Genomic DNA, 15,791 nt, shown 5'->3' on the forward strand with positions numbered 1-15,791 from the left:
CGGACTGACTTGGCACCGCTCTCTGTCTTGAGGCTCGACCTCGAGAATTGCGATGTGTCTTCGGGGTCATCGTCGCAGCAGTCCAGGTTCCTGACATACTTCTGCCCCCCTCCTACATCCCCTCACCTCCCCTACCCCTTCCCCCTTACCTCTACTAGTCTCATCTCGTCAACCGGACCTCACAGAACTAGGTCTTATCAGAGGAACAGCGCAAGCGCTCTCTTATCGTCACAAACAATCTGTCTCACCCGATCACAGACCCGTCGATGCGTTCTCCTCCCCAGCACGCGTCCAGCATCGTTATCGACAAGTACGAAGCCTCCCCCCGCCACGTTCAATACGGCCCCTTCTACCCTCATCAGCATCGCGGAAACCACCCACGGCGTTTGGCCACCAACGACTCTTCTTCCTCTTCTTCTTTCTCTCCCCATTCACCACCAAGCCCACACGTAGAGGACATGACCACAAGTAGCTCACCCTCCAAAATGAGTCTCTCCTCGGCACCATTCCGACCTGCACCCATGCGTCTGCCAAGCTTTGCCGAACTCAATGAGCGCCTGAGTCTATCATCTGGAAAAGCATCATTTTACGACAGTCGAGACCGGCCCGTGCTGCCATCACCTTCGGACCTCGAGCGACCCTCGGTGCAAAGCGCTCGCTACGCCGGCAAGTTCACAGCCCTCTCTGAGCCATCCCCAGAGACACGGGATGGTCACCCCTACGCAGCGAAGACCACCACGCCATCAGCTACTGAGGAAGGTCGTGGACTTACTTCGGGCTGGTTGCCGATTGACGACCCAGGCAGGAGCACTGGTACAAGCCAACATATCCGACGAGGTAAGGCTGTCTTCACGCCCGCATTCAAATCTGACGTGCAATGCTGATGCCATTGTTCTTACCCTTTCTATCTCATCTCTGCAGCAACGAACCCGACGTATGACCAGCCATCGCCTCAGTACAGCTGGTCGCCTCGTCAACAATCTCCTCCGTGGAACTCGTCTCCCTCATCTGCAGGGCCAACGCCAGTGTCCAGCTCGTCTGGCGCTCACGCCCGATATCACCCCTTCCGAAGAGCCCCTTCATATTCTCCGGAGCACAATCATCCACCTCAGATGAATGGCGCACAATACCAGCAGTCCTACCCACAATCGCCGTCGCTGCACTCTCCACCTTTGCTCCACCATCAACACCACTCGCATGCCAGCATGAAGAATGGTGCCGACGGTCTTGACGGCGGATCTTCTGGTCAAGGCTCCTCGGCTATCCCTCGTCGAAGAGGCAAGTTGCCCAAGGACGTCACCGAGCGACTCAAGACCTGGCTGATGGAGCACGCTTCGCACCCATACCCAAATGAGGACGAGAAGAGGCGCCTATGCATGCAGACTGGTCTCAGTATCAGTCAAGTCTCCAACTGGTTCATCAATGCCAGGAGAAGGATCTTGGCGCCGCAAATGAGCACATCGGCTCCTGCTAGCGCGGGAGGTATGAGTTCGCTAGCGGAGCGAGAGCGACACCTCCAATACGGACAGCCTCATCAGCACCACGATCAGCACTACTCGAACCAGAGCAAGTATCCCTATCACCATCAACAACACCCCCACGTGCACTCGTACGCAGGGCAATACGCCAGTCCAGACCCGCGCCGTACAGTCACTAGCGGTATCGTTGGAAGAAGAGGCTCAGACGGGCTCGTAGAGGATAGGAGCCCCATCCTCACCCATTCCGAAGACGAGTATCGAAGACGATGAAGTGCTCTCATCAGCACAACGCGGCGTGGAAATCTCTCTCTCTCTGTCTCTCTTCTCGCACGAGCAGGTCTCGGTCTATGGCATCTACGTGTCTTTCACCTGCCTCCTTCTCTCTGCACACCATCAGTTCCTCCCTTGTCCCAGCCCTGCCCGGTCCTTCTGCGGCGTACCACCGCCACTGTATCTCAGAGTCTCTTCTCCCTCCCAACCTTCTCTTTCTCTCTCTTATACCTCAGCTCGTACACCTCCTTTTGTCTAAACACACGTTAGCACCTCCTCTCTTTGACCCTGCCCCTGCTCCTGCTCCTGCTCCTCGTCCTCGTTTGTCATGTTCCATCGTTCCAACCCCCACTATGTCTTATATCGTCTCACCCCCCCTCTCTTCCTCTCTTTCTCTCTTTCACGCGTCGTCTCGTCTCGTCTCGTCTCGTCCTGTCCTTGTCTTGCTAGTGCCAGTAAAGCCTCTCTTCTGTCCTTCGTCTGCCTCTTCGTTCTGCGTAGTGCATCGCTCGCCTCGCCTCGCCTCGCTCGCTGCGCGTCATTTGCTCTCCAATGTACAAGTCAATCACAAAAGTCTACTGAAGCAGAAGTGAATTGAGGTTACAATGTAATTTTCTATTCAAGAAGTCGCTGCCTCAATCATGCTCTTCCCTCTCGCATAGAAGAAGCTTAAGGAATACAGCTAGCTACGAGTTGAACAGACTCCTTCCGCCCACCTTTTTCTCTCCTCACATGTGAGCATGCGGATCCTCCTGCTCTTGCGGCGGTGGCAGTGTGATACTAGCATCGATCCTCAACAGCGAAGTAGCCGCCTCGAGTGCACTCTTCAGACTCCTCACCTTGCTCACCGTCGGTTCCAACACGCCCGCCCTGACATTATCCCTGACCTGTCCATTGAGCAAGTCTAGTCCATAGAGTCTCAGCGCCTTCTTTGGATCGCCGGCAGAGGCGGATTGAGCAGCATTGTGGTAGGCGCGTAGCTTGGCTACGAGCTCCGTTGAGTCCTTTGCGGCATTCACTGCCAAGGTCTTTGGGATGACCAGAAGGGCCTGAGCAAATTCGGCAATGGCCAGCTGCTCTCTGGAGCCCAAGGTGGTGGCGAAGTTTTCGAGGTAGATGCTCAAAGCAGCTTCCACGGCTCCTCCTCCTGGCACTACCGAACCCGATTCGAGGGTACGCTTGATCACCGAGAGGGTATCGTGGAGCGCTCGCTCCATCTCATCCAGCAGGTAGTCATTAGCACCTCGCAGCACAATCGAGGAGCTGCTGACCGTCTTTGTACCTCGCACAAGGATGAGCTCGTCATCGCTGATCCTCTCTTGCGACACCTCGTCTGCGTGTCCGAGACTGGAAGCTTCAAATGTCTCATCACCTTCGAGGTTGGCAAGCGAGCTGACCAGCTGTCCTCCTGTGGCCTTTGCGATCCTCCTCAGATCCTCCTTTCGACATCTCCTCACACCCATTGCACCCGCCTCGACCAGCTCCTTGAGACACAAGTCGTCGATCCCCTTTGTTGTTAGGATGACATTTGCACCAGCAGCGATGATCTTGCGCACCCTCTCAATGACAATGTCGCTCTCCCTCTTGCGGATCTTCTCCAACTGCTCTGGGTCATCAATGGTAATGTGGACGCCCATGTGCATCCGCTGCTTGTGTAGATTGATGTCGAGCAGAGCAATCTTGGCGCCCTTGATCCGTGTCTTCATGGCCTGCGATGCTACTGTGCAGTTGAGGGCGTACCCATTAATGAACATGGACTCGCGAGCGGATTTGCCGTGTGCCTTGAGAATGTTGACTGCCTTGACCGGGTACTTTGTCTCGCCTCGAGGGTTGACCGTCTTGACTGCCAGCATCGCATCGACTGCCAATTGGGAGAAGAAGTCGTCATCACTGCCGATGACCTTGCTTGACATGGAAGTCTTAGCGATGTTGATCAAGCACTCCTTGCCAAGCTGGTCCACCTTGATGGCAAGTTGGTCCTGCATGTACTTGCAAGCCTCCCTGCACGCCAGTCGGTAACCAGTGATGATCGTTGTGGGATGGATCTTGTTCTTGACTAAATCATTTGCCCTTCGGAGAAGCTCAGCGGCAATGATGACGACGCTAGTGGTTCCATCGCCCACCTCCTTGTCTTGCTGCTGAGCCAACTCCACCAATATTCTCCCAGCGGGCTGGTCCACCTCGAGCAGGGAAAGGATGGTAGCTCCGTCATTTGAAATGGTGACGTCTCCAATGTCATCGACGAGCATCTTATCAAGTCCTACTGGTCCGAGTGAGGACTTGACTACATTGGCAATCTGCTGTGCGGCGAGGACATTCTGATTCCTGATTTCTGCGCCGACGAGTCGCTGTCCTCCGATGAAGAGACCTCCTGTGCGAGGGTCCTTCTGAAACAGCTGTGCCATCGTGAAGAGATGGAAGAGGCTGTGTCGTGGGGTAGAGGCGGTGGTGAGGACAGGGTGATGATGTCGATGGTATCCGGGGCAGAAGGCATCAGAAGGATTGGTCCCACCCACTTTACTTGCGTCGCCCAGAGGAACAGACGCAGCGCGCAACACGCACACACATCCACACACGACCATCGACTTCAATCTCCGACGACGGAAGGGCACCAGGATCACTCATACAACCAAGGCAGCAGCCACAGGGATGACCCACGGAGTCTGTCCACCACTCTTTGTGTGTTGATGGTACCAACATCTTGACCATCTCCATCAACCATTGCGAGCAACACTCTATAGCTCAGCCTTCAACAAACTCACCATTCAGCCCACTCCTCGACCATGAAGGTCTCGCTCTCACCACTGGCATACTCATCGCTTCAAGTCGCCATTGTACAAGGAGACTGAGGTCACCACAACCCATCTGCCACACTTTGGGTCGCCACCTTGGCGGCTACCCACAACACACTTGCCAGACCACTCATCCGCAAAGGATCTCCATCGTCCGGACCTCATCTCTCACCTACCATCGACATGTCAGGTACCACACCACCCGTTGATCCGTCCCTCAATGCAGATGCCTCCACTAGCAGCAGCAGCATCACTCGAGACCGCATACAGCCAGGCGTACCTCATGCTTCGACTCCCCCTCGCAATCGAAGGCAGAGGTCGTTGTCCAGCGAGACCGAGGACGAGGTCAGTCACACCGAATCCGAGACCCAGTCTTCAGAGCCACCGACGTCTTCGCGCAGAGTAGCAAAGAGGCCCAGGATCGTCTTGCCACAGAGCGCTGCTGTCACATCCTTAGGCTCGCGAACCACCTCTCCAAGCGCAAGTCGCAATAGCACCAGTGCCATACAGACGCCACCGCCAGCAGCCTCATACCCGCCTCCCTCAGCGAGTCCAGCTCCAATTGCTTCTGGCTCTTCTTCTCGCTCCAGCGCTCGGCCGAGAGCTCGCAGACCACCTCCAACTCGACCCAGTCAAATACACGATGCCATCGTCATCGACAGCAGCGATGAGTCGGACGAGGATGCTGTCATGGCTTCTGTTGTTGTACCGCCGGCAGAGATCATCGGCACTGCCAGCGGACCCAGTAGCAGCAGGCTGCCAGGACGGCCGCTTTCGCCTCGCCGTGTAGCTCGGCAGAACCTGGCATCGCGACCCAATGGCCCCTCGACTCCATCTGGGGCGTACTCAGACCCGGATTCCTCTATCCACGTCGAAAGGGTAGTACGGCGACCTCCTCCGATCGAAATCTTGGACGATAGCTTGGTGGAGGAGGGGAGCGCTGCCTTGAGAGCAGCCTCGCAAATAGCAGCAGACTTAGACTTGGCGCCTTCGCCACCTCCGCCACCTGGTCTACGCAGAGTACAAGTCTCTCCGCCAAGAACCAAACCCCCACCAGTAGCGCATCCCCTCTTGAGCAAGTACACCTGTCCCATCTGCTTCTGTGCGCCATTCCCGCACGTAGTCTCTACTCCTTGTGGCCACGTCTTCTGCTCCGAGTGCCTCTTTGAAGCGCTACAAGTCCCCGCCAAGCAGAAACAAGATGCCCTCAGGGATCAGATGGCCGCTTTCACCTCCCTCTCCACTCTGCAAAGGATGGGAGGAGGTATTGGTGGAGCAATTGGCAACGCATTGGGTCTGGGAGGCGGAGGAGGCGGCGAGGCGCATGCTCCGCTGCGAGACGGTTCCGGAAACATTGTAGGTGGGCAGAACCCTCCGACCAACGGCAGCAACGAGAATGCAGGCAACGAGACTCCCACTACAGCAAGTGGCGCTCCACCTCCCAAGATCAACCCTCTCGTGGGCATCTGTCCCGTCTGCCGAGCAGAGATCCCCGGAGGGTTCATCGCTGGACATCGTCCTGCGGCCAAACGGTCCGTCTTTGGCCTGGAGCTCAAGATTGGCAAGCCGATTGATGATCCGAGGAGGGAAGAGGCGGGAACGGTCTTCGGTGGGAAGCATTGATCGAATGAAGGCTTTGTAAGAGGGCTCGCTGTGGTTTTATGAGCCCTTGCTCTTGCAAGCAGCGGCAGACATGTGCGGAAAAGCCAAGGGAGGATCGAGTCAGCAGAGGTAGCAGCGGTAGACTCTAATCTGTCCTTGATCCTTGAGCGGATAGATCGACAGCCAGGAGCACTCCCTCGTGCCACATCAAGCGCAAAGCGCTCCTTATCACATTGTGTACTTTTAGACCATCGGCCCGTACTGTCCTATCCGCTTCTTACCCTCAGCCAAACATTCGAAGCTATCTTAGATTCTTGTGCGGCCATTGAGTGATCTCAAGAGCTGCACTGAGTATTGGAGGCATGCGCATAGTGAAAAGAGGTTATGGTATTGCAAGGTATGTTGTGGCTCAATGCGAGACAAGACTTGATGATCAGTGATCAGATGGGGCCATGCCACGATGCGTCACCCATGTGCATTGTTCAGCCTAAGCCAATTTGCTAGAGCGTCGCCTCTGCTGCCTCGAATCAGCCTGACTTGCCATAGCAGCAGCCAAACACTCGCTGCGTGCCTCTTCGATGGACCTCATCCAGTAATGACAAGCCCTAACCGATGAACATCTCAGCCCAATCTTCTCCGTCCCACCAATAACAATCTGAAAGGTTCCCTCTGCGCGACTCTTGATCCCACTAGAGGCCTCCTTGACTACGATCTCCTCGAGGGGAGCAGGCATGCGATACAGGTGCGGACCGGTGAGGATGAGCAGCAGGTCATTGCAGAGGATGAGGGTCAACTTGCGTCCCGACTTGGACTTGGCCTTGCCCAGCACCTCCTCCTTGAGGATCCGACGATCACCCATGAACCGTGTGGGCTTGGTCAGGTCGATGCGCGCCTCGTCGCCTACGTAGAGCGTCTGGCTTAGCAGTCTCAGTCTCTCGCGACTCTCATTTTCACGGATCCGCTCGTTCGTACTAGCCAGGATGCCTTCGGCGATCGTATTGGCCCTCTTCAGTGCTTCCCAGTCTGCATGGTCTGCTTCGGTATATTTGAGGATCTGGCCAATCAGCAGAGGGTATCGGGTCATGCGTTGCATGGGCGTTAAAAGGTAGGAAGCCAGATCGAGACCTCGTCCTTGGCCGGCGCGGAGGCGGCCCAGGAGATTGTCGAGGGGCTGGTTCCGCGCTCGTTCCGCTTGCAGGATCTGGGAGGCGGTAGTCTGGTTGGTGCAGTAAGGCAGGCTGGGAGAGTGAGAGAGGTAAAAGAGGTAAAAGCGGTCGATCAGCCAAGGTCGCGGAGACTGCATGAGGGTTGGCTCTCTTCTGCTCCACTTCACTCACTATACTCTCATAGCAGGAATATGTCGAGACAAAATGTCTCCGATGTGGTCAACGTAAAGTCGAGAGGTCCTCTGTCGCTCTTCAAGATCGCTGAGGAAGGAGACTGAAGCAATCATGACATCTTCGATATTGGCAAAGATGACCATCCTAGCCTTGTCATCGAGCAACTTCTGCTCCTCGATGGAGTTGTAAAAGACTTCGATGATGGTCTGAAGGTCGCGTACGTGTGTGGCCTCGGTCTGACAGAGCTCGAAGATGGCTTCTTGCCGCTTGCGCTCCTTGTCGGGTAGGGTCGCGAGAGCTTCACTGCCTACGAAGCTGCCCCATGTCGAGCTAGTTGCAGATGGCGGTGGGGGCGCAGAGGATGAAGACGAAGGTGTTCGCATGGGCTGATCTGCATTCTCGGTGACGTTGCTCATAGGACCAGAGATGACCGGAGTAGCCCTCCTCTCCGGCTGACTTGCGGTGAGCTGACCTGCTTTTGAGCGTAGAGATGAGGCAAACGAAGAAAACCGGCCACCTGAACGAGACTCAGGGGTAGTCTCAGATGGGTGAGTATCGCCTGCGGGGGTCCCAGTACCCGATCTCGGAGGAGGTGTCGTGACCCTGAGGGACTCAACTGACGCAGGAGCCACAAAGGGTTGGTCGTGACTTCCAGAGGCTGAGCCTGCACTAGACTGCGCTGAGAAGGACACCCTCATGTTGTTCATCTCGCTCTGAAGCTTCGTGAAACGATCGTAGGCATCTTCCATTTGCTCTTCACGGTGTCGCTCAGGCTCAGGAGCATCACGAGCGGGAGTTGGTGGAGCAGGAAGAGGCCTCTCTGGCTTGGCGGCCTTCTTCGCTGTCCGTTTACGGGCAGGCGCCTCGGGTCTTGGGCCGCGTCGCACAGTCGCCTTGCGTCGCAGCAAGAGATTCTCAGCAGGCCTGGCACCGGGAGGGGGCGGTGGACCTTGGCCTTGACCGCTCTTCACAAGTAGACCAGCTGCCTCTAGCACCCTCATGCGCTCTGCAGCTCGGGCTTCATGGGCTTCTTCTGTTTCCTCCTCCTCCTCCTGCCCTTCTACCTCACTGCTCGGAGTGTCGTTAGGGTCGTCGTTGTCTTCATCACTGCTGGAACTCCAGCCAGTAGTGGAGTCGGAATCGTAATCATCTTCGTCTTGCGAGTCTTCTGCATCTCTTCCGTAATTCGCAGCTGGGGGACCGCCATTGCCAGTCTGCTGTGACACCCCCCGGCTCTGAGCATTCTCAGCTGAGGATGGCTGAGACGCACTATCGAGCCTAGTGACGTCAATGATGCCCCCAAAGCAATTGAGTATGCCACGACGAAGACGTCAGAATTTCAGCCCGCTGAGCAGTCCACGCAACGATCTCCCCACTCACCGTTGAGATGATGCACTGACAGCGTCGGCAGTGGAGAGGTCCCGGCTGTTGGGTTCAGCTTTGCTCTGTGGCTGCGTGGACTGCGTATGTCCGTATCCATGAGTGCCAGCTAAGAAGTCCACAGAAGCAATGGTGTAGGAAAGGAATGTTGTGTATTGGCGATAGAGAGTTCGACAAGCGAAGCGCAGACAAGATGATTTTTGACGATTATTCGTGGTACATGTGTGATGTAGGTGTGGGACAGGAAGGGAAAGGGAGGCTCAGCACTGTACTCCTCAGGACGCTGGATAGGTGGAGCGGGCATACCAGCATCGCAGAGAGGCAACAGTGCCGACCAGGATCTTCGGCCGTTGCCCACGAGTTGCCATACGTTGCTTGCACTTCGCGTTCCCAATCTGACAAGGTTGAATTGTCTACTAACCGATGATCTCGAGGTAAGTTGCAGGAGCGATCTTGATGCTGTCTCCGTGCTCGACTTTCCACCAGCTTGCATCCTCTTGATCTACCACCTTGAGCTCGTCCCCTTCTGAGAAGCTCGCCTCGTCTATCGAGCCGCCAGCGAAGTCGTACAGAGCACGAGCATGAACAGCTGTTGGATTGGCAAGAGAGGCGTTGTCAGGCATGTGAACCACTGCTGTTCCATGACATGCACCGGTGCGCGTCCTACTTACCATTGGTCAACTCGGCTGCGTAAGCCTTCGGAAAGAGACCCTTCTTCCCAGCTCCTCCGGTCAGGAGTGTACCGTACATCCAATCACTGCTCACATCCTTTCCAGGATGAGCAAGGACGAGAGCATTCTCTTCGAAAGAAAGGTCCTCATCTCGCTGCCCCGCATAAGGATACAGGGTCCGAACGCGTATTGTGCGACTAGTGTCGAAGTCGTCAAGCGCGTCAGCGGCAGCGTCCCCTTCCAGGGCAGCGGGAGTGTCCATGCTCAAGGAGCCGTGAGCCGTGGAGGTGTCGAGGCCTGGAGCCGCGCGATGAGCCAGCGAAGGCCCATCGAGGCTCTCTGGGCCGGCTTGATCATCGTCACTCTCCTCTTCCTCTCGCAGCGATGGCTCATCGGGAACGAAGGCGGCGCGAGGCGGACCACCGTTCATTTGGTCGGCGGCAAGATTATTTGCCCAGTCGACACTCTGCCGGTTGGGATTCCTCGAAGCGAAGCTATCATCGGCTGCGGATGGATCATCGCTAGATGGAGCAGGGGGTGGGCTGGGAGGAGGCACGTACTTTTGTACGGGTGGAGCCGCGTCGCCAATGACTTTGCCGCTGACAGGAGGTCCACTGGCATCTCGCGTGACTGCCTTTTTGAGCTTTAGTCCTCCAGCAATCTGGCCAAGGAGCGCACCTCGATCTACTGGCCCGGCAGGGACAGAGGGAGCAGCGGCAGGAGAAGGGAAGGCTCCAGGAGGGGCCGGAGGGGCCGCTGGTGCTGCGGGTGCTGGTGGAGCCGAAGGGGCCGGCGGTGCCTGAGGAGCTGGAGGGGCTGCAGGTGGGGCAGGTGGGGCAGACGAAGGGGCGGCGTTCGTTGGCGTCGGCGTGGAGCGACCACTACTGCCGCCTCCACTTGGGACGAGACCGCTGAAGAGTGCTTGAGCGAGATTTTGCCGAGTAGCTCGGGTGGTCGAGCCAGGTCCGTCGTCGTCATCGTCATCCTCTTCTTCCTTGTCTGAGTCCCCCCAGTCGTCATCATGAGATGGCGGTGGTGGACGAGGACCGCTGGGACCTCTTGCTGCAGGGGCTGCCGATGGGACTGACTTTGCCGCAGGTCGAGATGCTGGAGGCAGATTAGCATTGACAGCAGCCGGCGAAGGCTTCGATGATCCTACTGCACCAGCATCATTTCCACCGCGGAAGAAGGGATTGGTGCCCCCTGGAGCTCCTGCAGCGGCAGGAGAAGCTACGCCACCGCCTTGCAATCGGTGGAAAGGATTGGTGCTACTTGGACCGCCAGAGGGTGCAGCGGAAGGTGTGGACGCCATGGGCGTAGAGGTAGCAGGTGGAGAGACAGCAGGAGGTGCCTGGGGAGGTGGGGGAACTGCCGCCGCTGCAGGGGTCGGTGCAGCGCGAGAACGGGTCGGAGGAGGCGGAGGTGGACCGCCGGCTTTCTTTCTTGATGGCGGAGGCAGAGCGCTAGGGGTAGCAGGTTGCGACGTCTTGCCGGAGAATTTGCCTTGCCTCTCCTTGAACAGCTCTTCTTGCCTTTGAGCCTCCTCTTCCTCCTCCTGTAATTTCTTGAAGCGAGCCTCGCGCTGGGATTTCTCCTTGGCAAGGACTTCCTCCCTTCGTCGGATCATCTGCTCGTCTTCATCGATCTGCTCCCTCGCGGCCTGGAGTACGGGAGCCGGTGGCGCATCCGGGCCTTTGGCTGCTTCTGCCAATTCGCTCTTGACAGTATTGACAGCTGTCTTGTCCTTGGCGAGCTTCTGCTCTTCGAGCCTAGCCCTCCGTGCCTGCTCCCGAGCAGCTGATTCTTGATCAGCAGCGGCGGCCCGAGCGTCAGCTTCTGCTCTTTCTGCTCGGAGACGGTCCTCTACAGACGAGTCTGTCGCAGTGGAGGGTGGCGCTGATGCACCGAGAGCCTGCATCCTCTCGCTGATCCTCCTCTGAGCCTCCGATCGGATCCAAGCTTGCCTCTCTTCGGGAGTCATGTTCTTGGGAGGTCCTGCAGCGGGAGTGGCAGCTGCTGCAGGGGTCGGTGCGGGGCTCAAGGCAGGGGCAGCAGCAGCAGCAGGAGGTGCTGGAGCAGCTCTGGAGTTCTGAGCGGGGGACGCCGGTGCCGGAGGTGGACTGCGAACACGGTCGTTGCGGTCTCTGTCTCGACGCTGACTTGGATCGTAGTCCCTGTTCCGATCATCGTCATATCGATCTCGCGAACGCTCGCGGTCCCGATCGTCGCTGCGCTCGTAGCTGCCGCGCAGGTACTCTCCATTGCTCCTTGAGGAATCGTAGCGATCTCGCTCACGATCGGAGTCATAGGTAGACGACGCGCCTCGGCGGTTCCCCTCCTGATTACGCAAGTCCCGAGCGCGGCTCTCGTCGAGCTTCTTGTCCCTCTTCTTCTTGTCCTTCTCCTCTAGACGTCTCTCCAGTTGAGGCAGCCTCTCGTGCATGAGCTGCATGAGCTCTCGCTCTGCCTTGCGACGCTGATCTGCGGCGTCGCGGCCGCCCCTCCTGTTGTAGTAGTCGATGTCGTCCTGGATGCGACGGATCCGGAATCGGAGATCTTCCATCTCCTTCTCAATTTCGCGTTCGTCCTCGTTGTCTTCGTCGTCACGCGAATCAAGCATGCGTTGAGTATTCTCCAGCTGTCGCTTCATCTCGGATAAGTCGTCAGCCTTGCTTTCACCCTTGAAGCGAACAGTATTACGGTCGAGGTGACGAGAGCTCGAGCGGTATCCAGTATCGCTCGTGTCTTCGTGCTTGTAGGCCGTGGCATCTTGCTTGGGCGCTACAGGATTCTGGTAGAGGGAATGTGACTTGGAGTAGCTCGCATTTCGATTTGAGCCAGCTTCCGGAAGGTTGAGCCCGGTAGATGTGCGGACGGTGGTATCTCGTTTCAGCAAGTCCTTCAAGAAGTCGACAGACTCGTTCAGTTGCTTGGCGGACGGGGGCACCAGATCGGGGGGTAATTCTGAAGGAACATCGTTTCCGTTGAGCGCTCGATAGATCAGACCCATGGCTACGTGGAACTCCGCCTGATTCAGCTTGCCCCGATTCTCGGTATCAGAGAGGTGCCAGATTTGCATCAGACTGTCCCGGTCGATGCCAGATTGGCCAAAGACTTCACGAGCGACGTCCCCAGAGATGAAGCCGGTTGCCTGTTGATCCCACGCGCGAAAGATGGAGTCGTAGGACTTCCGCTCCTCCTTGCTCAAAGCCCACGGGATCTTCGGCTCTCGACTGCCTTGCTGTTGCTGAGAGAGGTTCTGAATGGATGACTGGAAGTTGGAGGGCTGCATGCTGGCATTAGAGAAATTCATGTTGGAAGCGGTCGGCGCACCGCTGAATGGTTGCATGGCTGGCAGAAATTGAGTGCTCATCAACTGCAGCCTAGGGTCCATGGGCATGCCAGTTGGCTGGGCACCCATGAAGCCCGTGGGCTGAGGACCCATGAAACCGGTGGGTTGTGAGCCCATGAATCCAGTCGGTTGCGGCGATCGCATGTTCATGTTGCTCATTCCCATTGGCATAGCGGTGTGCTGAGGCATCATCATGCCAGTCTGTTGAGGCATCATGCCAGTGTTGGGGGAGAGGAAGCGCTGCTGCCCGCCTTGGGGCATCATCTGACCGCTTCCGCCAGGACCGAGCATACCAGGTGAGGGTACGCCCATGGGTCTTCCCATACCCATGCCGCCCATCATCCCGGTAGGCTGCTGTCCCATGAAGCCTGTCTGCTGAGGGGCCATGCCCATTCCAGGCTGCATTGGGCGTTGCTGCTGTTGAGGGTAACCAGTCTGCTGAGCTTGCATGTATCCACCCTGCTGGGGATATCCCGTCGGCTGAGACTGCATGTAGCCAGTCTGCTGAGGTTGCTGGTAGCCGCCCTGCTGTTGTCCGGGTTGGCCCCATTGCTGGCCGCCGCCCGTAGGGTACATGACGATTGTGGAGACCTCTGTGAGTCCACTCGCTGTGTGATGTAATCAGCTGGAAGACGTCAAAGAGGGTCGACAGTAGCGTGGTGAGGTGCGTGACACTGTCTGATGTCAGCGTCGACGACCGTGAAGGAGATGGTCGTAAGGGTTGTATGGTGAGTGGGGAGGACAAGGGAAGCTGAGGAAGGAAGGCCGAGGCGGTGAATGGCGGCGTCACCGCTTGCCTGGCTGGCGGGCGGCGGAGCGGGCGTGGGTGGGTGGGTGCACGCACAGCCAAGGCGGCCCGGGCACGGAAGCGGAAGAAGCTCTGGACTGACATGTCCGAGGCCGAGCACCGCATACGCACTCACCCAGCATCAAGTCAGACAAGCTGGAAAAGGGAGACCTCGAGGGTGGGACGTCTGCCTGAATGACCCAGGATGAGAGCGCCTCATCGGGGAGTCTCTATGCTTCACTGCTCCGCAGCGATGATCGCAAAGTCGTAAGAAAGCTCGAGCGGGATCCTTGGAATCGCCTGCGTAGCATCGCAGAAGACTCTCAATGGGTACTCCGAGTGGCCGAGGCGCTGCCTGAGCTTCCCATCATCGGTGAGCTTCCAAGAGCGCGGTCACTAGCAGATCGTATTGTACAAGGCCTGATCAGTGTGACCCCTTAAAAGCGAATCTGCGGTGCGGAGCGTGGTACCTCAGCCCCGAACTTCCGCAGATCTCGAGAGCGAGTACCTATTGCTACTTCAAGTCGACCGATGGCCACGCCGGCGAATGGAGCTGTGAGTGTGCCAGATGTAGCACCTTCAATGCAGACGCTAAGCTTTTACATCCGACTCGCCCTCTTCGCCCCCTCAGTCAGTCTCAAGAGGCCCAATCTTGACGTCGTGCGGCTGATTCAACAGCGAGGCGGTGTCATCATCACCGACTCCACACGGAGGGGCAAGGTATGTCCACGAGACGGTGGCTTGGCTCGCGCACTTCAACAGCCAAGGAGTCAAACCCAAACTGATCCTGTGTCCGCCAACAGTCGCTTCCAGATGCCCTCAGCAAGACGATTCCCATTTGGTGTGCCGTCTTGAATGAGGCTTCAAGGCGGCGGTACAGTTCCCCGGCTCAGTCCACGGGAATTCAGATTCCTGCTTCTGCGAAGCACCAACAGCCATTCAAGGATGTCAATACTAGCCACCAGAGCTTCTTGAGGACGCCTGCACACCAAGTCCCGCCCAGTGAGCACGCACAGATAGAGGCGAGGATAGGCGCGTGGGTCGAAGCTGTCTTGGTGAGTCGCCGTCGCATCCAGTCAGCGCAAGGGAACATCAAAACCCTCAGAAGCTGATGTGGAAAGCGCGATTTATTTCAGGCTTCGGACTTGCCTGTCCCTCACTTGACTCGCCCTTTGGTACCGTTCTTTCTTACCCGACCAGTGTCTTCTGAGCAGGTCCAGACGATCACGGCGGTTTTGGAGCAAGACATCGTTGCAGCTCTCGAGCGGTATAGCTTCGCAGATGACTGTCACCCAGTCGTTGTCCTCTCTGCCTCGCGGCGAGTCGATCTGCCCACGCCAGACCCCACTGGCACCTACTACTACACACAAGGCAGTGGTGATGACGAGGAGCTTTGGTCGTTTGGTCTGACCCCAGAGCTCTTCTGGGACCGGGTAAATCACCAGAGACTGCTTCAATCGACGCGGCAAGACCTACCGAGAGTGATAGAGGAAGTGGTCAGGTCGTCAAAGTTGATAGAAGCGGAAGACAACCAGACGCCTAAGGTGGATGATGCAGAGGCGTCCTCCGGATCCGTGTGCGACGTAGCTATAGGTGCGACGGGACTCTTCTGCGGTCGGAGACAACCCACGTACGCCTTCACAGCCAAGGAGAAGGCATTCTTCGATCTGATCATTCACTGCGATGCCGAGCAGAGCAGTGATGACCCGGTGACCCACGAGAAGACGTGTGAACCAAAAGAGGCGCTCCTACTACGGAGAAGAATCCCACAGGGCAAGAAGGGCCTCCGTGTCCTGCAAGAAGAGCTTCCTAGCATCTTAACCTTCGTTCAAGTAGTCTTCATCGGCAGCGCTTCGTCCACCTCTAGCCCTCGGATCCTCATTGTCGACTCTACACAAAAGGATCTCTGCCTCTCTGTACTCATTGCCATACTCTCGCTCTACTACAACTCTCCGACTCAACCGCCTCTGCGAACACTCGAAGAGGTCGAACATCAGAAGCAAAGTCTGACCAAGGACGATGTCAGGAGAAGGCTGCAGTGGGTGGTTGGGTCTATACCACAGGCCAATCCTTCACGATCGCATCTGCTGCGGGTGAATGAGGTCTTGATGGGGAGACA

The 15,791-nt window shown here is 57.2% G+C and overlaps 5 protein-coding genes across 5 annotated transcripts; 3 read left to right on the forward strand and 2 right to left on the reverse strand.

The window, feature by feature from the left end:
- Nucleotides 1-485: 485 nt before the first annotated feature.
- Nucleotides 486-1,748, forward strand: BCV69DRAFT_296187 (hypothetical protein; the record flags this gene model as incomplete). Its single annotated transcript, XM_025493981.1, has 2 exons — nucleotides 486-837; nucleotides 922-1,748. The coding sequence occupies 2 exons, from the start codon at nucleotides 486-488 to the stop codon at nucleotides 1,746-1,748; spliced, it is 1,179 nt and encodes a 392-aa protein (XP_025351038.1).
- A 578-nt stretch (nucleotides 1,749-2,326) lies between these two features.
- On the reverse strand, nucleotides 2,327-4,153 carry BCV69DRAFT_254636 (T-complex protein 1; the record flags this gene model as incomplete). Its single annotated transcript, XM_025490559.1, has 1 exon — nucleotides 2,327-4,153. One exon carries the CDS (start codon nucleotides 4,151-4,153, stop codon nucleotides 2,477-2,479), a length of 1,677 nt encoding a protein of 558 aa, XP_025351039.1. The 3' UTR covers nucleotides 2,327-2,476.
- A 259-nt stretch (nucleotides 4,154-4,412) lies between these two features.
- BCV69DRAFT_279788 (hypothetical protein) lies at nucleotides 4,413-6,447 on the forward strand. The gene has a single exon (XM_025491373.1). The coding sequence runs from the start codon at nucleotides 4,724-4,726 to the stop codon at nucleotides 6,161-6,163; it is 1,440 nt and encodes a 479-aa protein (XP_025351040.1). The 5' UTR covers nucleotides 4,413-4,723; the 3' UTR covers nucleotides 6,164-6,447.
- A 73-nt stretch (nucleotides 6,448-6,520) lies between these two features.
- On the reverse strand, nucleotides 6,521-13,626 carry BCV69DRAFT_279790 (hypothetical protein). Its single transcript, XM_025491374.1, has 5 exons — nucleotides 9,534-13,626; nucleotides 9,284-9,451; nucleotides 8,863-8,971; nucleotides 7,480-8,760; nucleotides 6,521-7,380 (listed from the first exon to the last, which is right to left on the reverse strand). Exons 1-5 carry the CDS (start codon nucleotides 13,459-13,461, stop codon nucleotides 6,630-6,632), a joined length of 6,237 nt encoding a protein of 2,078 aa, XP_025351041.1. The 5' UTR covers nucleotides 13,462-13,626; the 3' UTR covers nucleotides 6,521-6,629.
- Nucleotides 13,627-13,801: 175 nt separating this feature from the next.
- Nucleotides 13,802-15,786, forward strand: BCV69DRAFT_254638 (initiator tRNA phosphoribosyl transferase; the record flags this gene model as incomplete). The annotated part of the gene is made up of 7 exons (XM_025490560.1): nucleotides 13,802-14,045; nucleotides 14,117-14,227; nucleotides 14,304-14,392; nucleotides 14,476-14,564; nucleotides 14,631-14,727; nucleotides 14,809-14,871; nucleotides 14,938-15,786. Coding segments are annotated over exons 1-7 (1,476 nt in total), but the record flags the coding sequence as incomplete, so codon positions are not given.
- Nucleotides 15,787-15,791: the final 5 nt, after the last annotated feature.

The sequence above is a fragment of the Pseudomicrostroma glucosiphilum genome, assembly GCF_003144135.1.
Source record: "Pseudomicrostroma glucosiphilum strain MCA 4718 unplaced genomic scaffold BCV69scaffold_1, whole genome shotgun sequence".
Classification (NCBI taxonomy): domain Eukaryota; kingdom Fungi; phylum Basidiomycota; class Exobasidiomycetes; order Microstromatales; family Microstromataceae; genus Microstroma; species Microstroma glucosiphilum.